Here is a 22303-nt window from a genome sequence, read left to right as displayed (position 1 = left end):
ATAAGCTTAACTATATATCCTATATCTGAGTTGGCAGAGAATACTGGGACTGAAAATATGATTAATTCTTGCCATATTACATATGCTTTGGCTATTCACAACACTGGTGAAACTAATAAAGAAAAGTTAAACGTCATTTGAAGAGGAGCTAATGTATTAAATTTGTAGCATATTTTTGGAAAAGGCATTTCTTATTTCTCATACAAATGTCTTATGTGATGTCTTCTGCAGGTGCTAAAACTTTTCAGAGCTGAGGTCAGTAGTAGCTCTGATTCCCTTTGCTGTGGTGTTGTGATCCTTATGGGTACACAAGTGTGTGGTAGATGGTGAGAAAATATGTTCTCTCACAGCAGAAAGAGGATTTCTGGCTTGCAGCTGGATGTTTGCTATGAGGCTCAAGTTAAGCAATGCACCTCTGTTTGGAAAACATTTTAAGCTTTCTCATGTTACTGAAGTGTATTTCTGTATTAGCCTTATGAAAACTTAATCTGTGTTTAAAGTTTCTAAACTGTTTGCTAGGATGAATTCTGCACAAAGCCAAACTCGAATCTATTTTTGTTTGTACTTTTGCTGGAAGAGCAGTGAAAAGTTCTTTTATTCTAGTGAGCTTTTTTTGTTTTATGGTGTTGCTGTTTGCAGGGCGAAAGTTAGTTGTCAGCACTTGCATTTGTAAATCTCTTTTTAAGGGCTGATTACTCTGGGCTTAAAGTTGGCAGGCAAGATCTCAGCCCTAGAGCATTGTTTGGGGTTTTGCATGTTTTTAAATAACAGATCTATGTGACTGATTTGATTGAGAGAACGCATGCTGCTACTCAGACTGTAGTAACTCTACACAGTGAAACAGACTGAGAGAAGCACGCTTTGAATATGAATTAGAAAAATTAGAGATGTCTACTAATGGAAACAGGAGGATTGGGGGCTACAGTCCAGGGATGTTTTTAGGGAGGTCAGCAAGAGCAGTAGGGCTTTTGTTTGCTGTGTAACAATCAAGGAGATAGATGTCTTTTCCAAATTATTTGCAAGGTTGTGGTGCTTATGGATGCAGTGTGTTTATAAATACCTTCAGACAGTTGCACATTAACTCTGCCCATACTGAGATACCTAAACCTGCTCTAAAATGCAGTGTAAAGGTTAGTCTGATGTTGGCACCACACTAATACACACATGTGGCTTTTGGATGAGGGCAGTCCCAGCTCTGCTTGGCTTGCCACCCAGGCAAGAGTGATCATGTGGTTGTGTGCACTTATCTGTATAGTCATCCTGTGGGCCACTGCTGGTTTGTATCTGGTATCTTCTGAAATTATGGAATTCTTATAACTAGATGGTTTTGAAAATACTTGACAGTAAAGAGCCATGCTATCAGCTTTAAACCACCCAAAAATCCCACAAAATCCTCAAACAAACAAAAAAAAACCCAACCCCTCCTTCCCAAACAAATGCCATATCTTTCTATTTGTGAAGGTGGTTGTGGATGTTGCAGAGTGACAGAAGGCTGTAATACCCATGTTGCTTGACCAGATGGTCACAATCCCTCCTGAAAATATTCGTGTAACTCCTCAGGTTAACCAGCCTCTCAGGTGTCCACAGGGACAGATCTGTACAAGTGAAAGGTGACTGCCCCCATCACCCCTCAAACTAATGAGAAAACAAGTAATAAGGCACTCTTGCCCTTCCTGTTGCAATTGCTAGTTTTGTAGATGGAGCAGTGTATTACAGTTTTGGTGAAAGCAAGCATGGTTGAATATTGTGCCATTTCTAAAGAAAAATATTTTTACCTGTATTTTAAACTTCTCTGTCTTGCTTATTTGCAAACCAAGTTTGGACTACTTTTGATAAGTCTCAGTAAAATTTGGGCAGTTTCTTCTGGGATAGGTAGCTGTCAAAATAAGTGTTTGAATGTCTGTAGTAGAGTCAAGAACATAGTTACTTTCAAGTTACTGAACTTGACTTACTACTCTGCGATGACCAAATGGCAATGGTCATCATAGTAAATTATTTACTATATGTATTTGCAGAATTGAAATTAATATGTGCTTCTAAATCAGTGAAACACTAGCACAGGTTGCTCAGAGAGGTAGGTAGTGGATCCACCATCCCTGGAAACATTCAAGGTCAGGTGGGACAGGAGTCTGAGCAATCTGATCTCATTGAACATGTCTCTGGTTCTTGCAGAGGAGCTGAACTAAATGACCTTCAAGAGATCCCTTTCAGTTAAAAACCTGCTCTGTGATTCTGTGATGAAAAACTTGTCATTTGATTGTGATAGCTCAGTGTTCTGCTGTAGATAGTGCTATCTCTATCCTAAACGGGTTTGCCAACTTGCATTTTTCTCTTGAATGTCTCCTGCTTATTGCTGCAGCATTTATTTATGCAAAGATACATTGAGCTGCTGACTGGTAAATTGTATCTTTTAAAGTCATGGACAAGTTAACTCTTCAGTTGGATGATAATTTTTATTGCTGCATTAAAAAGCTTCATTTACCTTGTCACTAACTTGGCTTATAAACTCTTTCGAACAGTGAATCTGTACCTGTGGTTTCTAGAATTACTACCAGCTATTGACTGTGGTTTGTATAAATAAGCTTTTATATGAAGATATATATCAATGCTAATGAAGAACATGCTAAAACTTATTCTATGGAGGGCTTTTAACATTCCATGATTTCTATTGGTTTTCTCTTTCTAAAGTATCACTGCCTTTTCTACAGCCCTTGTATTCTCTGATGTGATTGTCATGGGAGTCTGCAGCCATATTTTGTTCTCTAGGAGTCCAGTAAGTGGCAGCTGCACAGTAGAAGAGGTGGCATTAACTTACCAGAACAGCCCTGCATGTGAAATCATTTTGAAGTATCTCACAGCTGATGGAATTTTGCAACTGAGCACTTGACATCCTGCAGACTTGCAGCAGTGGGATGTATTAAGTGAAGAAATTGCAACAGAAGCTCCTTCTTTCTGTGTTTAGGATTTTTCTGCATGCCTTGCCCATTTGCAGAAAGGCAAAGGCTGATCATTGTTAAAATAATGGGATTTGGAAAACAGGTTTTATCCTCTTCAAAGAAATTACTTTATCTCTGTTGTTTGGAGTGCCATTTTGAGCCTTAGTGATCAAAATTCAACTTAAATATATGGGTTTGACATTGTAATTACTAAAAATAATTTGTTTACAAGGTCAGTGGTATTAGTATGGTGTGTATCACAACAAATCTGTGTATCTAATGAGAATATGATTATTAGTCTGTGTAGTGCAAACAAAGTTACCTAGAGCTCCCATCTAGAGCTGGCCTGTGATAAGCATCTTGCATAATCTCATCTAAGGGCGGTCTGAAAAGCAGTAGAATGATATGCTGCTCTAATTGCTGGTGGCTTGCCCGAGGAATTTGAAGTTGCAGTGTGCACGTTGCGGGTGTGTGTTGTCGTGTTGGCTGACAACTTGTCTATCCTCAGCTGGAATTAATGATTTAGCTGAGTATTTTGTGCTTGATGGCCAGTCAGCAAATGCTCTAAAGGATATATATGTTGTGGAACTTTACTTTTTGTTTGACAGATTCACATGAATGTAGCTGTTTCCCTTCCTTTATCCATAGACTTACCAAGTGCTGGTGCTAACACTCTGTACCAGAGGATGGAAGAGATTGCAGCATGGCTCTGGACAGGCTGATCCTAGAAAGGAATGGGAATATGTAAGATAAGTAGGTGACAGAAGATCCAAAGAGGTACCTTAGCATTGATTTGGGGATCAAAATGCTGAGTAGGTATCACCAAACATTGTCCTCCTGTAGTCTTTAGCCTATGAATCTGGAGTAAAGTGTGTGCCCAGGGGTAGTATGAACAGCAGTGGAGGTTACATGCAGCAAACATGAAATGAGTAAGGAGTCTTGGACTCTTCTTAGAAAAAAAAAAATCCAAAATTTTGAATGGCTAAACACAGTTCCTTTAAAAAACTTGAACAGAAGTGTTCTCCAAGAGGCTTAGACACATCACACAGTGTTAATGTGTCTACCTCGTCCCATGCATGGCTTTGAGCAGCACAGAGTCTGGCTATTTAATACTGCTTTTGAAAAATTGCTTTCATCCTGAGGATGATTTTTTTGTTATTTTATGAAATATAAACATTCTGAATGAATTCCAGGCTTTTTTTGCATAACTTATGGGTATATTTGTGTGATTGATAGTGTAATTCTTTAGTTTCATTTTCATGTGATTGTCTGTGCTATTTCTTCCTTAAGTAGTTTCTATTCCAAAGTGAGAGAGAGAATGTTAGGAAAAGAAACTTCTGAGAATATAAAAGTGACACAGTACATGTGTTTCTTTTGAAAACATATTTTTTGTGCTGACTTCAGATCAATAGCACAAAGTGATAAGCAGCTGTTCATGTAAGCTGAAAATGTTCATCTTCTTGGGGATGTCATTATATTTGTTTCCTCAACTGTATGTACAACATACCTTTTACATAATCCTGTAATACAAGTGCTTGAATCAGTTCATAGATGAACATTATCATTTTCTTTGGAAGTTTTGGAATATAGTCAGTCTGTTGTATTTGGCATTTGCTTTTGTCCACTTCCAAATACAGCATAAAGGAGATTCCATGGAGGACCATAATGCCCCTAGACTGAAAGAAAGTCTTCGTAACTCTAGTCTTGGAGTCAAGGTAGTCTTTAAAGAAGCTTATCTTCCTAAAGAATGGAACAATACCATTAACTTCCATGTGCTGCAAATCTTTATGTTTTCGTTTTAAGAAGATTACATGTTTAGTGTCACCAACTTGAAGGCAATAAATCTCTCTCATGCATTGTGACAGATGCAGTACTGGAATTTCCGGATGAATAAAGAGCTAAAAATGTGAAAAGCATTTTACATCTTTTTAGAAAAGAAAAAATTAAAAAGCCTGATTTTCACACCTCAGTATTTACTTTGAGATTTCATGCTGTAAGTTAAATTAAAGCTTTTATTTTTTTTTCAAGACTTTAAAAAATAACAGTATTAAATAATAGCATCAAATTTCAAGGCAGTGTCATTGTCAGACTTTCAACTCTACTGAGTTTTTTACTTGTTAAATAAAATTAGATTTTGGGATGATAGAGCAGAAGAACTGGTTGAGCGTTACTAGTCTAGCAGAACTGTTGTTATATGCTTCTTAAATTTTACAAAGATAAAGTGACCATCAAAGTAGTTAAAGAAGAAGGGTTAGTTTGGGGACTAAATACTTCTTTGTGAGTGGAGTCTGCCAGGTGGTGTGGAGAAGTCATGGTTTGAAATGCAGTCTGAATAATTAAGCTGAGAATCGAGAGAAACTTTCCCAATGGAATTTCCCTGCCCAATGCTGCGGCCGGTGTTCATCTGTAATCCCAAGGCAGTGACTGGGAGCTGAGTGTATTTGCATGGTGGCTTGATCCTCATTTTATGTTTTCTCTGGATGCATAATCCCGACTGTATTGTGTGGAAGTTCTTTGGACCTTTGGTCTGAATCAGAGTGGAGTGTCTGGAATGGCTGCAGATTCTCAGGAATTTCAACAACCACTTACAGAACCTTTTGTCTTCTTATTTCTGCAGCTTACAAAGGTGACCAGTAAAGTTCTCTCTGAGCAGCCACAAAGCAGACAGCTCATGACTTCTGATCAGGACACTAAAGTTGTGGCTGAACCGCAGGTGCAGCAAGTACAAGAAGTTAAGGACGGTTCTCATCTAGTAAGTATTATAATTGCATGTTCCCCTGGTGTCAGTGTTGTGTGAAACGTGTTTTCTCAATGTCTTACTCAAAATTGTAGGTCAGAACATTTTAGAAGACAGTTTGCTGACAGCATTGCAGCATTAAACAGCCAGAACAGAGCTGTTGGAGGTGGTTAATTCTCCATACTGACTAGGGGCCCCAACTTAACTTTGCTTCAGCCCTGTGGAGAGATTTACATAAACTGCAGGATATGGCAGTTTGCAGGATTAGGCTATGCAGGAATTGTATCACCAGTCTTGAATTAGGTTCTTGCTCACACCTTACCATGTGAAGACAATGCAGGGAATGCACTCTGTACGTGTAGTTGAAAAAAGCACAAACCCATATAAGCAGGAATTCACAGTCTGGAACAGGAATTTTGTTCAGTCAGTTCTGCCAAGTGGCACGTGCTGCTGTTGCTGTGCTGCTGTGCAGGATCCAATAAGTGGCTGTATGGGAAGATTTTGGCAGATCATACAGGAGGTTGTACTGTGTGCATGTGTGTTGTAGTAAATGTAACATGTCTTCAAAAAGATTGAAGACTTGATTTTTATTTGAATATATTCAAATTTTTGTCTTTGTTTACTGTATATTGGGAGCAATGTTTCCTCTTGGGACATCTTGAAGGGTTTGGTTTCAGTGTATGTTCTGCCAGGAACTTTGCTTGTGCTATGCTAAGCAGCAGATACTTCCTGCGTCCAACTTAGCTTGGAGCAAACACTAAGGAGCATTCTGAAAAACTTGTGCTTTTCTTTTCTAAGCAAGCTAGTGCATTTTTTATTTGTTCCTCTCTTCCCCCCCCCCCCCCTTTTTTTTTTCCAGAAATATTCTCTGTTTTTCATTTTTCAGATGTGAATTATTACTTATTTGACAGTAGAGGAAAAAATTCAACCTGGTTTTCTGCCATACTTCTGATAGTTGAACTTTTGAGATTTGCTGGGGTTTTTTTTTGTTTCACTTTGGTTTTTCTGGTTTTGTTGTTTTGGGTTTTTATGTTGTTGTTTGTTTGTTTGTTTTCATTTGTTTTAGTTTTTTGTTAGTTTTTTTGTTTGTTTGGGGGTTTTTTTTGGTTGGTTTGGTTTGGTTTTGGTTTTTTTGGTTTTGTATTTTTCTTTTACCTGTACCCAGGGCATTAGTGCCAATAAACCAGTGTATAAACTTGAGTAAGAGCAACTTGTAGATTTGTTTCAAGAGCTTGAAGCTGTCTGCATTTCAACAGGTGCATTAGCATTAAAGGGAATTTATCAGTCTTCATATGGACACTAGTTCTTTTAATTTGACATCCTAGGATTTTTCTTTTAAACAAAAATTGTATCTGAATCTTAATTCCTGTTCTTCCCTACTTATTTGGAGAGAGACAGCATAACCATTTTCTGTATATTTCAGAGACCTTACTGTTCTTTTAATGAGAAGAGAAGGCTGATGTCAGTTTAGATATCTTGGAATGTATCCATAGTGCTATAATGGTACATTTCAAGTAACTTACTCTATTGTGATTAAACCTTTTCTTTGGCTGAGTATTTTATCTGAAAAAGATGAGACCTGTAGCTTATTAGGCTTTAAGTTATATCAGTATGACACTCTTACATGCACAGCATCAGAAGGTCATTCTGTCATGTGAGCATAATTACCAATATATTCTGTTAACAGTGGTCTTTTCAAAATGGTCCCTTCTATAATGCCATACTTACATGAGTGGATTGTTGCCAGTACTTCAGGCCTTCACTTGGAAGTTCTGGGAACAAAGCTTGTAGTTGGAGAGAAACTTTACAGAGTGCAGGAAAGAGTTAGCAAACTAAAATCATGAAGACACTTCCATCTTGCCATAAATGTGATAGGAAGGAGAAAAACTTCAGGAATTCTGACTATTGCCTTTAGCAAGTACATACTTCAGGTGAAGTGAAAATCACCTGTTGGTTTCTTCTGTCTTAATTATTGTGAGATCAGAAGGCTAGACTGCAAAAAGATGCATGTTTGTGCTGATCGTTATTTCAGTGTGTATTTGATCTGGGGCCATGGCACCTAGTGAGCTCTCTAGGAGTCTGTTTTTGATAGACTTGGAAGAAATGTGCTGAATTGTGTTCCCAGCTGTTTTGGCTGTGGTGTTCCACTGGGATCTCCTGCTGCACTTTGTCCAAATGCTTTTGTTCAGGAAGAAAGTTACAGAATTTGTATGGACAATTTTGATGCAGTTCTGTAGATCCTGTAAAAATAGCTATTAGGCTAGTTCTTAATCTGAAGTGGCTATATAGGGTTTTTTTTTCTTTATCTTTGAACAATAGCTAATTTTTTCTAATTACAAACACAGTCATTCTGTTATGTGGCAAGAACAAAATTGGAAGACATTGTTCTGTGAGTAATGTTGAATAGGTAATCAGTAGTGACTAAATTAAAATGCAGGTTTTGATGTGATGGAACTCTTCAGAAATCACTTTCCAGGGTTGCTGCTTAAAAGTACGCGGGTCATTTGTTCACTAACAGTTTTCAAAACCTCAGAGTGAGCAAGACAGTCTTTTCTTCTGCATTGAAGTCGCTATGAAACTATGCTATTGAAAGCATAATGTAGATCAATCACTAGTCTAGTATGGTTCATTTCTAGCACAACCATTCTTGAGTTTGGCTGATTTTAGTAGTATTTAATAGCAGAATTTTAGTAGTTTTGCACACAAGTAATTTGAAGGAAATTGGCATCTTGAGGATCTTCATGGATTTCTTGTCAATAGTAGCTTAGATTTACACATAGCTTAGAGGTACATAGCTTAGAGGATACTAGCAGATTCTTAACTTCGATGGTTTTCTTAGCTTTGGGAGTTAAATGTGCTATTTTTTCAACTTCTTTTAACCTGGAGGTGGTCTTTGTCACTTCAGGTGGCATCTGCCAATTGACTGTATCCTAATTGACAATTACTCTTTCTGAGAAAGTCTTTGTTAGGCTGAATGCAGGAAAGTCAGCGTTTAAGAAGCTGTTCACTCCATTTTCATTCACTTCTGTGTTTCCTTTTCAATAGTAACTTTTCACTACTAGAAATTAGGTTACTCTGGAGGAAGAAGCCAAGGTGCAAATCCTGATCTGGAAATTTGAAAATGTTTAAAAGGGATTTTTGTCATCAAGTGACAACAAGTTCTGCAAATGTGTGTTCCAGTGCAGGATATTACAGTGGTACCGTTTAAATTTTCTGTCTGATTGCCATATTAGCATCACCCATTCTTTCCCTAGCTGAATAATTACTAGTTGCTGCCATGGGTTTCTGTTAATAGGAATTCAAATCTGTGTGGTACACTGATTTTTGTCAATCCTTATAGGTACTGTAAATACAAGTTCAGTCATACTGTTGTTCTAAGCAGGGGAAAAGTAACTAGAAATTAATGAAAGATGGCAATTAGTTTTACTTCCCCAAAATGTTTTTCTTAGGAAGTACTGTACAGGGATGTCTCAGGCTATTGCTGCTTGATTATGTTGTTCAAAAATCCTTTTGCAGCCCATTCAAGAATAGGCCTCAGAATAAAAAGGAACTGATGAAATCAGGTTTACTAGTTTAATACAGGACCGTGTTCTCAGGGAAAACTCAGTTTACCATGTAAGCCTCATTTTACATGAGATCATTTAAGATCTTACCATGTAAGATCATTTTACAATACACAGTATTACATGCAGTATGTGCCCATTTAATGTTAAGCAGCAGTTTGTATAATGAGTAGATGATATTTAATAATTCAAGAGATCATGACTAGCTTTAAACAAGAAATGGGAGAATTAGACTTTAAAGTGGACATGTAGAGTATCAGCATCATGAAGGATCAATAGTGGTTGGTGTTGCCCTTTCTGTCATGGTATTCTAGATTTAGGCCATAAGAAAACGGAACACGCTGTAAGAATAGTTTTATACATGTAGGTGATTTCTAATGCTCAAGTTTAATTATTTGAATGTGTACTTCAGCTCTTAGCAGCCCATTACCCATGATCTGTTGGAGGGAAAGTTAGGCAATTTGACCAGCTGTTTGCAGAAGCCTGCAGTGGTGTCACTGCAGCGTCTGTTGTGATGCTGCTCCTCTCTGTTCCCTTAACTGGTGATGGGCATGGCATCAGGTGTGGCCTGGGAGTGCAGCATAATCACTGTTTTGTCAGGGCTTGTTACAATTGCATGATTTTGTTATAGAAAAAGAATAAAGGAGGTTAGATTCCGGTAGGTTGTAAAGACTGTTATGACTTGTGATACTGTAACTTTAAATTTAGATTATGTTTTTAAACTTAGGCCCATAAGGCTTTATCTGGGATAAACCCTTACTCCTTGGCAAAGATTAGGTACGTGGAGAAATGAAAGATGGGTAAGCATACTCTAGTTAATAAGCATTTGACTTCTTGCCTTCTGTGTAGGTGTGTGCAGGGCATAGGACTAAATACCTATTAAAAAAAGTAATTGTTCATATTATGAAAGTGCTGCTTCAGAGCACTTTTGTTTCGTGCAGACATAAAACCTGTTTAGGCTCAGAGTAGATGAGATATATACCAGGGCTGAAATATGCATGAATAAAGGAAAAAAAAACCCAAAACAAAATAAGAAAATGTACTCCCCAGTGGAGTTGGGCTCTGAAGTAGCAGAGCATGAACTCTGTTAAGTGCTTTTCAAGTCAGTGGCAGTGTTAAGCTTAGCCAGAAGGTGTCTCGGGTGATGTAGCATAATGAGTGGCATTTTCTGCTTAAATTCATGTTGCCTTCTTTTTTTAAAATTGTGATCCCACAATAAATAGTCTTGAGAAATTTGACTTAATGAATGTGCACTGTAGCTTTAAAATAGAAATTATCCCTGGAACCCTAAGATAAAAACAAAGAAACGAGTACAAAATGTGCCTTTGCACATGAGAAGAGTATGGGAAAACTGGAATAAATTTCTGCTTGCTTGAACTGCTTCACCCCTTTTCTTCCCATTAGTTGATAGGAGAAGTGGTTGTTGAGGCACTGGAAAAGTGGACTTTGCCCTGGTCTGTCTCTTCAAGACACTTAGCTCCTCTCTAGAAAGCACGAGTTAGTAATGGTTAAATCACCAAGGGAAAAAAATCTTGCTATTTGTTTACCTGATAAGGGAGTTTTCTGAATAGTTGGGAACTTTCTAAGTATTATTGTGACTTTAAGCTGACATTAAAAACAGTTAAATTGTTTGCTCATGGCATTTCTTCAAAAAAACTATTAAAAGTAACTCCCTCCCCCTTTCCCTGTTCTCAGTTCCAGGGAATGCTAGAGAGAGGAGTGACTTGGCATAGCTTTCAGTCTGGATCCAAGCATGTTGAATAACTTTGTCCCAGGGGAGAATTAAAAAAAATGCAGCAGATGGCAGCAATGATGCATCAGACTTCCTATCCTTAGGAACAGTGTAGCTGCAGGCACTTGGAGTCTTCCTGGGTTGGCTAAGGGGCGGGGAGAGGGTAGATTTCCTCTGATCTTACTTTACAATTACAAAGCAGACTTGCTGAAGAGGGGATGTTCTTCTTAGCCAATTCAGCAATCTTTTATGATCAGAGTTAATGGAGTATTAGTTGCCATAAGATGCACAACCAATGGAAAAATAGCACTGAGTTCAATGTTTGTCTGAAAGGACATTTGAAACAGAGTTTAAGGATCTGTCTTGTCTTACACTCTTACATATTTTCAATATCTTTTAAGTAACAGAGTAGAGTGGTGCTCTAGTTGTACACTCTGTAAGCTTGCTGAAGTATGGGGTCCAAATCTGAAATAATAGCAATGAATTTGAGAGATCTGAGTGATGTGAGGTAATGAAAAAGCAAAGAAAAACAGCTCTGTTTAGAGCAGAAAAAGATTGCTGGGTGTTTTCAGCTTTTTTTTTAATTGGGCTTTTATATTTGAAGAAACAGAAGCACTTTTTATTAGCAGCTATAGGAACTTAACAGTAATAGAAGTATTTCAATATGTAAATACATGTGTATTAAAATGGTTTAGTTGTTACAAGGTCAGAAGGAGTCTGTATATGTACAACAGTGAAAACTATACTGAGGACAGACTTCTGAAAGGAATAGCATTCAGTCAAATTACTTCTTAAATATTTGAGTTTTTAGTAAACGAACACACATTTTTTTCTGAGGTTAAGTGTGATTAATCCTGTCACAGTACCTGCATGAGGTGGGTAAATGATCTTGAGGCCCCCTTCAGTGCTGTAAGTCACTGAGGAATTATGTATTTTTTTTTTTTTTTGAATGCAGATAACAAATTTTAAAAAAAGGCTTGGAACAAAATTAGCTTCTGATAAGGTACAATGACTGCTCAATGGAATACATGAGGTCTTATCTATCTTTAGCCTGTTTTTCCTAAAGAAGTAATTGTGGTGTAGGTTCAGCTCTGGGGGAAGGGAGGGAAAGGAGAAAATGGTCCAAAATATGTTTGATCTACGTGTCAGATTTAAACCTGTAAAGCCAGAATGCACTTAACCCTGCATAGAAGGTGGGAGTTGTATTAAATATTAAAATAAGTAGTTTTTGGCATGCATGGGCATTGTGAAAGATGTAATTTAAATATTTTAATGATTTGGATGAACAAAACCTTCTAGGAAATTAAACAATAGAAGTTCATAAAACTCAATAATACTCCTAAACAGGCTGTAATCTCATTAGAAAGAGTATTTGCCTTGAATATTACAGTGTATATTATGAAATCCTGAAACATTGCTCAGCAACTGGGATTTGGACTTTGAGTGGCAATGACATATGAACCCCTGCATGGTTTTAAAGTGTGCTATTTTTGGCAGTTGGGTGTTGGCTTGTCTCCTCAGTAGCCATAGAAAATTAGTGTAAAGAGGAAGGTGATTTGCAATGAGAAGACCCTCTGACACTACTTATTAAACATGGGCTGCTGCTTCAGTAAAGAATTGAGTAACAGCACGAGTGAGGAGAAAACCAGCTTGTTACAAAAATCTGTGGAAGAGGAAGCACCAAAGTCAAGGATAAGTAAAACTTTATCTTCAATTTTTGGAACTGTGGAAGGCCAGGATCTGCATACAGTGGGAAGGACAGTTAATGGGGCAGCTGTGACAGTCAGCATTGAACGTGTTTGTAGTGACGATTGTGCAGAGTCAGATTCTAAATCTGGCTTTTGGGGTAGAAAAGCAAAATATTCGTCATATAACGGGAATGCTCCCCATGCAAGCCCTGGGAGGGCGTATGGCAGACCTTTTAACTTCTTTAATTCCTTTAGTCACCTCCTGAAAGTCTCTGGTACGTATGGAAATCTGCAGAGAAGGGAAGAAAAGAAAGATAAGATTATTAAAAAAAGAGCACCTAAAAATGCTAATAGTAATGGTCAGCACACAAACAATATAGAAAATAAAAATAGCAGTATTAATAATGAAAATGTAGCTGCACAAGAGCCTTGCTTGTTTGATCATACTCCTAATTCACATGTACCAGATATCATAGACAAAGGCTTACAGAGTGAAATTTCCTTAAATAGAAATTCTCTGGAGGATTATGCAGTTACATGTGACCATTCAAGGCAAAATGAAACAACAGTAAATGCTGAAGACAGCAAGAGTGACAGCTTACAGAAAGTTTCAAGTTCATATAGAGAGATGTCTCCAACATTTTCCTGTCTTGATGTAGACAACAGTCAAAATGTCAAAGACAAGGAGTTTTACAGCATTTGTGTTGTAGATGCCGAAGATCTGAAAGGGGGTGAAGAGCTGCCAGCTACTGAGCATGAAGAGACTGCAGCAGACATAGATAACTCAGCTGTTACTGATGAAGGAATGTGCACCATGGCACAACCTCTAGACAGAGGGAAGGAATTTCCAGTGCAGCAATTGGCACAAGTGGAAGCTAAGTTTAATTCACAGAATGAACTGTTTGAGGATAAAAAAGAGGCTAGATCAAACACGGAGAAAAAGGATACAAAGGAATATTGTGGCCTAGACATCCAGTGTTCTGATAACTTACTGACTGACATGTGTCAGGTGCATAGGTTAAATACTGGCAGTACAGTAACAGATGTCTTAAAAGCAAAAGTGCCTGATGAAATCATCCCTGAGGATCAGCAAGAGGAGGTATATACCCTGGGTGGTGCTGCCAGTTGGAATGAATCACTGCATACAGCTTGTGATCCTGTAAAGCCTGTGAATGCTGCTGGAGAGGACCAATACAGCCCTAATTCAGAAAAGGTGAAAAACAGTGATCATATTTCCAGTGTATTGTTAAACACTGGAGTATCTAATTCAGGGAAAACTGAGGAGAGGAATAATTCTGATGCTGTACCACTCATTGTGCCGCTAACTAGGCATCCCTCAAGTGTTGTAGAGCAAATAAATACTGAACAGGTGGTAGAGAACACGGGGGGTAACTTTAAATTATCATTAGAGTTACATGAAATTGACAATGCAGAAAAACTTGATGAAGAAGTCTTTCTAGAGCCAGAAAGTAAAGTGAACTCAAATGTGGAAAAGAAAACACTTGAAAGAACATATGGTGATAGCCTAACATTTTCACCAGACTCTAGTGAACATCACAGCAGTTTTGAAGAATTCTTGAAAGAGGGAGAGAAATGCACAGGTACAGTTTTGCATAGCTGTGAAGCTTTAAACATGACTGAAACACAGCTAAACTTGAAGGGAGGTTCTTATTTTCAATCTCATAGTAAGGGTTGCACTGAAATCAAGGCATCATCTGAGGCTGCAATCCGCAGTGGCATGGAGGAAGATACCTGTGTGAGTGCCACTGAACTAAAAAGTAACTTGCTTGAGGAAGCTGGTAATTTGAGCAGAACTAGATCAGGGGTAAGTGATGGTACTGTGACATCTCATGCACATAACCCAAGCACAGATGAAACGTTACTAAAGGAAAACAGCCTAGAGTGTCAGGTTTCACAAGAGAATAAAGATGAAATATGCAAATATTCAATTTCAGATGACAAAACAAGTGTCTCTTCTGTTTCTCTGGAATGTGAGCACATAATCAAAATGGACATGAACAGTAGACAAGATGAACAACAGGATGTATGTTCCTTCCAAACAGTGAAAAATCAATGGAGTGCAGAGACTGAGTCAGCCAAAATAGCTGGGCATGTAGTAGACTCTGTAAAACAGACAAAATTTGAAGGTCAGCTAAATGAGTCCATTGATAATCAGGCAGAAAATGTAAAACAGAATCCGGATGCTAACATAGCTTATGATAAAGCCATCTTCAGTTGCAGTAAAGGCTTGGCTGACAGTCAGAATGCTCCCTCTGACTCCACTGTACCTGCAGCCAAGGACAGTTGTATGTACAGGAGTGTAAAATTAAAAGATGCCACTAAAAATCTGGAAGGTACCAGTAAACACTTAAATAAAGACCATAAGTTTTTGCCTTTATTTTATCAAAATGCATGTTCTCATGACAAATCAGCAGAAGAGCCCGAGTTGTGTCACTGTGCCAGCCCAGAGCCACAAGTTGGGAACTCTCAAGTTTCTGTTGGACTTTTACCTGAAGAAAGATCAGAAGCTCATGAAAAAAGTATGTGTGATATAAATGAATGTAATCTTCAGAACAGTGAAGTAAACCAGTGTGTCTGCATCCACGCAAAGGAGGACCTCACTGGTTTTGGTTTACCAGCTGAGACTCTAGAACCTTTTACCAAGGGGAATTTGAAGCAGTTGCAAGCCAAGACTACTGAACTGAAAAACACCAGTTACATATTAAATACTCAGATGAATGACTTGACCACAAGCTGGGAACAGATTCAGCCAGATCACAAGATTTTCTCAAACAAAGAGCTTGGAGTTTGTGTTGACCCGAAGCAGGTAGACAAATATGCTGCTACTCCTTCGTATGAAATAGCCAGTGCCTCTCCTGGTGCAGCAGGATTTCAGCAAGGCAGAGAGCAGTGCATGTCAGGTCTGATGGAAGATGGATCAAGTGACCAGAAGCACTCCTGTGACCTGGACAGACAAAATCCCCCCGTTGAAACGTGGTCACATTTCATCAATCTTGAGACTGGCAATGCCGATTGGACAAACCAGCTGCTTTCTGACACCATTCCTTCTGGTAACGGTGAATATCTAGTAGGCTTTTTATGGAATAATGCAGCTTCTAATGATACCATGAAGAATGACAGACTGTGTATAGTTAATGAAAACTTCCAGAATGAACCTGAAAATTTAACAAGTGCTTCATATCCAGTGGAAACATACCCATATCAGCTGCTAGCACCGGAATATACTGGTACATGGGAATGGCACAATAAAGACGAACTCGTAAGTATTCTGCAGAAGTGATTTGCTCTTAAAGCTTTAAGCTGGGGCTAGAAGTTTGACTAAGCAGAGTCAGACTGTGGTTTCATTAGTTAAATTGATGTTATTTTGTCCTGAACCTGATAACTCCCTTTCCTTTGGAAAACTGAATGGTGTACAGAATGCAGAAGTCAAAAAATTTGCTGAATATTGGGTTTTTATTTTCTGTTTACATTGTGTGAAAGTTCAGTTATTGGCAAAGTAACTTGATTGCAGATTCTGAGTTCCTGTTGAACTTAAGATAAACAGTGTGCAAAAAGGAAGCGTGCTACAAGCCGTTCTTAGTGCTCTTTAACTTTGTATAGCAAGAAATGTTTGTGGATTTCCTGAAGTTCTTGTTTGGTAGCAACTGGGAAATCTTTTCCTTATTTCTGGAGGTGAGTGGTGCTGTAGAGAAGGGTGGCTGCAGGGGAAGTGAGAGGAAAGAGCTAGGCTGGATCTTGGCTAGCTGGGCTCAGAAACAAGCGAGGATGCCAGGACACAATCCTGAGGTGCTCTGTGGACCCTCCTCAGGCAGGGAGGTTGGACTGGATGACCTCCAGTGGTCCCCTCCAGCCTTACCCACTCTGCAGCAGTCAACCTGTAGTAGCTGCTGCTTCTTTTTCTTCCCTGAAATTGTTCCCCTCACTAGCTGCTTTGGAACAGCTGCTCTGACCTTGCCCAGCACTTGCAGAGTGGGCAGTGGATTGTACTCGAGGCTCTTTGTTGTCTCCTGGGGGGATCTTCTTATATTAAAAATGGAAACTGATGGATCTTGCTGTCATCTTTGAATCCTTATTATGCAAGTAGTTATGTCAAACACTTCCCATTTTTGTAAGTCTTCTCTGTCATTCAAGAGATGTGTTTAAGTGAAACTTTTAAAGTTCTTTTATTTTCTGGATATATTTTCTATGCACTATGATAATAAGTATTTGAACGCATGTGTTTAAGAAGATTTAAAGCTTCATGGGGTTTCAGAGTGCCTGTCTTTAAACGCTGTAATGTTCCTAGCATCTGTAAATTTAGAAAGCAAATTTTTAATAAGCCTTTTTAGTGTGTCTTATCATGAGCAATATTCTTTCCCAGTGTAATTATATTAAAACACTTGACATGTATTCTTGGTATAATAATTCAATGCATTTTGCTCTAACATTAGCAAAACAAGTCTGATGTTACTCTAAAGAAGTATTGTGGTAGATGTTTGCGCTGCAGAAAGCAATCTCTCTGAAGCACAAATGTAACCATTTATATGATGGTTGTATATAACCATATGTAATCATTAAATGTGTCCATTTCCAATCCACGTTAAAAGAGATTATTTTGAGATTATTTAACTGGATCTGGTTATTTATCCTTTCTGTCTCAATGCTCTGTTCCTCCTCTAGAAGAAATAATAACAGATGTCATGCATATCTTATTGCTTTCAATTTTCCATAATGTTTCATTAAAACTGCTACATGTTTATATAATTTCAGAAAAATCCCACTATTTTTGTATTTTCTTGATTTTTTTTTTAGTAGTGTTTTGAAGAAACTGATACAGTAGCAATATGATCAACATTAAGTAGACATGTATATTAGAGAACTGACTAGTTCAGAAGAAGGAAGTCTAGGTCCCATACAGGCTGAGTTAGTCTGTCAAAGGCTGAAATGTTTGTTGTCATTTGCTCTGCTTGGATAGCCTTTTCTGGTAGTTCCTAATCAGGGAAATGAGCACTGTGCACGACAATTCAGTTGTGTTCAGTACCGAAATGATTATGGGAATTCACTTAATATAATCAGATGTGAAAAAACATGAGAGTAGAAGCTTGAGTTGTATGTCTGATACTGTTATTTGAAACTGAATATATCTGTGCAACAGATGCCTACTGTGCATCCCCAAAATGCATAATCAATTTCTTTTTGTAGGAGTCAACCAAGGTTTCTGAGTTAAACCCCAATGCAAAGGTGTGGGGAAATCATATGTTACACTTGGAAGCAAGTGGTGCCACTGATGGTAGCGTGAGCAAAACGTGGGAAGAAATACCTGACCAGCCTCCAGATTCTTGTAAAGAAGGTATGAAAGAGAGTTTCTGACTCTTGCTCCAGAAGGTAAAATTTGGTGCAGCACTGTCTCAATTTAAATTTTCTGTTAAAAAATTCCAAGCAAGTACGTAAGCACCTTTATCTGAGGTTTAGTTGTAGCTGTGGTGCGACTGTGGTTCCGAAGGCGGCTTTTTGAGCGTGTTTGTGGTGTGTGCTGCAGGACTGGACGCCGATGGCGACAAGAAGCATCAGAACGCGGTGCTGACAGAGCTGCCGGAGCCGGCCCCAGCTGCCCCAGGCTCCGAGCACACGGACATGAACCCTTTGGCTCTCGATCATTCCGACTATGAGTCTATGCATGAAACCACCCCGACAGGTAAGGGAGACCTAAGGTGTGCTTGGACTTCGTTTCAGAGCAAACTAAACACGTGTTTTGAGTTGAATGGTGAGCATATGAAAAAGGAAAAAAAGCCTCCCAAACTCTACTAGTTTCCTTGTTCAATATGTGCGTTCTTTAATGAGACCCTAGGAATTCCTGTCTCTTTTGCAGTCAAACTTAGACATGTTCAGAGACCAGTCTCCTCCTGGTTTAAATCTTACAAAGTGCTGCACAGAATCAAACAAGTGCGTGTTTCTGGTTGGGTCAGGTATTGAGGTGAGATTCACATACAGTTTGGGTCTCAAATACTAATGTTAATAATTGGGGGAAAGACCTGTTTTATACTTGAAATGCTAGAATAAGCAACATTTTAGTCTTAACTTTTTCACATTCTTGTTTAATGAACTTCCAGGATTTCTCTTCAGTGCAACTGTTAGTAGCTGTAGTTTATACCAGATGGTATGTTTTAAGAAGCTTCTGGAAACTAGCCTAGAGATTCACCATGCTTATATTTCATTGAATGGGACAGAAGGTCTGCAAGATGCATGTAGGGTTACTACTTGAACTGAGATGAGGGATGGGAAGGAGAAGAAAATGTGCTGGATGCTTCTTGAGATTCATGGCAGGTCTGTTCATTGTGCTTAGCTGATTTTGTATTTAAAATTACCAGTATAGCATCCAGAATAGCTGGAAATCAAGGCAACTGAAATCAGACACCACTGTGGCATCATCTTTGCTTATATTTAAAAACTGAAAGTTCTCATTAACTCTTCTACTTAACGGTACTGTTGGGCAATATTAAATAATAAATAGCTGGCAAACAGAAAATTGTATTAATGGTGCCTCACGCTTTAGAAGGGAACACTGTTCTTCAGATTAATGCTGGGACTTGTCAGTGCGTTCTTTATGTGCCCAAAATAGTTAACTTCTAACAGGAGTCCCCCAGTATTGTAAAGAGCTGAACAGCAGGTTGGGTCTGTTGCACTTGATGAGTACTGACACATGGTCCCAAGTCTGAAATCTGATCTTACATATTTTAGTAATTATTTTTTAAGATGCATATAATTTTGGTCCTTGCCAGGTTTTGGACAAGAAAGAAATAGTAAACAGAGAAAAGAAATAGTGGTTAGAATGTGATACATGTATTTCTCAGGGTTGGCGTTCTCTTCATGAGAGTAGAGCACATGAAGGACAGCATGGTGGGAGAAAATGAGAAGTTAATTTATGAGAAAGAAAGGCTATGGAGAACTGAATAAAAGGATGAAAGTTAGTGGAAGGGAAGGGTATAGAGGACAATAGTTGGTGTGAAATACTTCTAAAAAGCTAATTTACGTTTACATACATATATATTTACATGAACAATGTACTAGTAAGTGTTTTATAAATCTCTAAAGGCCACACAAAGTTTCTACTCTTTAAACACTTCTCCCAGTGACCCAATGAGTTTACCCTCTACTGACATTGATATATTGTGTCTAAACTAAAAGGAACATGAAGTTCATGTTTTCCACATAATAATTTTTAAACTTCCACATATAAGAAAGACATTATTTTTGCCTTCTTAACCAAAAGATTGTAAATTGATTACATATCTGTTAGTAGTTTGGATATCTGCTGATATTCCATAACTGTATTTTTGAAGACCTTCTCTGAATTAATGTGTTGGTAATTTAGAGTGAGACCCAGAAGTATGGAGTGTCCTCCATTGTGTTGTTGCCTTGCATTGCATTAGTCAGGGTTTCATCAGCTAGAAATTGGTTACTTTCCTGAGAATGGAGCACAGATGTACCAGCCAAATCACTTCAGTATTTGCTTTGGGATGTGCTTGTAGCTGTTCTTCTAAAAGAGCTTCAAATTTTTATGTATTTGGAGAACAGAGGTTAATAACTAAAGTCAGACTTGGTTTCTCTTTTCTGTCTTAAAAGGTGTTGCCATGCAGTTTCAGTGGTTGGTAACTATACATACTGAACATCAATTGAATTTGAAAATTCGTTACTAATTATGTAATTAGTAATAGACATGATGGCTTGTTTAAAATAGATATTGTGTAATATAGCAGAGCTACTATTTGATCTGAAGTATTTTAACTCTTAGGTGGAAATGAACAGTTGCAGCCAGAAGGTCAGGAAGATTTACGAGAATTACTGAAAAAGACACTGGAATTCTGTTTATCTAGGTATGTATTTACCTAAATGTACCAAACTGGAGGATGACTAACAACTTGGGACGTATGTTAATGCATTTCTTGGTTATTGCTTAAAACTGAGTAGAAAGGATGAGAATTTGGGAGAAGTAACACACAGAGTGTTGTGTTGATGTACCTCTTAAAGCTTACCTGAAACCTCTGTGCCTAATGGATAAACTAGCAAATATATGGGTTTGAAATGAGAGTAGTTACAAGCAATTATAGATCAGGTGAATTTTTGTGATCTTTACTGGTCATAATTAAAACTGAGTAATTTAGCTGTTTTTCAAGCTTTGTATAAGCCAGTGATTATTTTCATTAGTTGGCAAAAATGCTGAAGGAATCTGTCTTCTACTATGTGATGAATTTTTGTTTCAAGTTTGTTGGACAAAGTTAATCTGTAACATTCCAATACTTTTTTTTTCTTCTAACAGAGAAAATCTTGCCAGTGACATGTACCTTATATCACAGATGGACAGTGATCAGTATGTGCCAATAATGACAGTAGCAAACCTTGATCATGTCAAGAAACTCAGTACTGATATGGATTTGATTGTTGAAGTGCTGAGATGTAAGTAAAAGTTCCTCAGTGCTAGAAAGCATTTTGGTTATTGGTGCAAAACTATTAATCTGAATTTTTCTTCTCTTCATTCTTATTGTCTTGCAATAAAATGCCATTGTTTTTTTGTACAGCAATAAGTAGTTCAAGCCGTTTAAGACCATCACAGTTACATGACTATAGTTTTGTCAAAGCTATTCTGTATTCCAGCTACTGAATAATGATCTGTACAAATAAGGAATTAATGATTTTAAACTGTGGGATGTGGTGGGACAACTCACGTGACTGGAGGATCATGATGGATATCTCTAGACTGTTCTGTAAAGACAGGTGGAGAAAGAGGGATGGAGGAGTCTCACTCTGTTCAGGAGAACGTTGAATGTATAGAAATCAACTGCATCAGTCATGGAAGCTCCATGGAGTACCTGTGGGCCAAGACCCTGGGAGTTGTTTCTTACAGTTGGCATCTGCTACTGACCTAAACCACAACAATAAGGCCAACAGAGCAATATTTGTGTCACTTAAGTGAGCTTTGGGTCAGCCAAACCTAGTTCTTACAGTCAATTTCAATGGTTTAGGTATTTGTTGGAAGAACAATACAGCAGCTCTTGTCATCCATCAAGTTTCTGGAATGTGCAGAGGACTGTTTCCCCATACAAGTGTTAGATATGCCAACATGGAATGAGGCACTGTTGGACTCAATACTCAGAAACTAAGACAACCTGCTTTGTAATATCTCAGTCAGTGGAAGCCTTGGCTGCAGCAGTCACAGAACTGTGACATTTGGGGTCGTGCTGAGCACACTGAGCGTTTCTAAGGTTTTAGATTTCGCAAGAGCAAACTTCAACTTGCTCAGAGCACAGTTGGAAGGGATTCTGTGGGATGGATGATAAAGGCACTAACTATACTAGTGCTGGGAGTTCTCCCCTGGAAGCACAGGAAACATTTCATCCCCTATAAGGGTAAGGGAAGTAGGTGGATCAAGAGACCCCCCTTGGCTTAACTCTGTGCTTCTGAGTTTGCTCAAAACAAGAGAGGGGCATACCAGAGATGGAAAAGTGGATGAATACCTGGTGAGAGCTACAAGGGCATTGCCAGGGTGTGCAGAGATGCAGTTATAAATGGAAAAAGCTCAGCTCAAATTGAATTTGGCCAGAGCTACAAGTTTTGTAAAAACTAGAAACAGTTCTTCAAGGCATGTGAAT

General features: G+C 38.3%; 1 protein-coding gene across 2 annotated transcripts in view; it reads left to right on the top strand.

The window, feature by feature from the left end:
• The first annotated feature begins 5555 nt into the window (after positions 1–5555).
• LARP4B (La ribonucleoprotein 4B) overlaps positions 5556–22303 on the top strand; it is a 37540-nt gene continuing 20792 nt past the window's right edge. The window contains exons 1-5 of one of the 2 annotated variants that reach the window (XM_066314727.1): positions 5556–5688; positions 17859–18006; positions 18196–18351; positions 20449–20530; positions 20974–21110. In XM_066314727.1, the coding sequence (XP_066170824.1) occupies positions 5608–5688; positions 17859–18006; positions 18196–18351; positions 20449–20530; positions 20974–21110 (604 nt within the window). In that variant the 5' untranslated portion in view covers positions 5556–5607. Of the gene's footprint in view, positions 5689–12482; positions 15937–17858; positions 18007–18195; positions 18352–20448; positions 20531–20973; positions 21111–22303 lie in introns of those variants that run through there. The other variant, XM_066314715.1, reaches the window with a different exon arrangement.

Source organism: Sylvia atricapilla, chromosome 1 (genome assembly GCF_009819655.1).
Source record: "Sylvia atricapilla isolate bSylAtr1 chromosome 1, bSylAtr1.pri, whole genome shotgun sequence".
Lineage (NCBI taxonomy): Eukaryota > Metazoa > Chordata > Aves > Passeriformes > Sylviidae > Sylvia > Sylvia atricapilla.
This window is presented reverse-complemented; position numbering and strand designations above follow the sequence as displayed.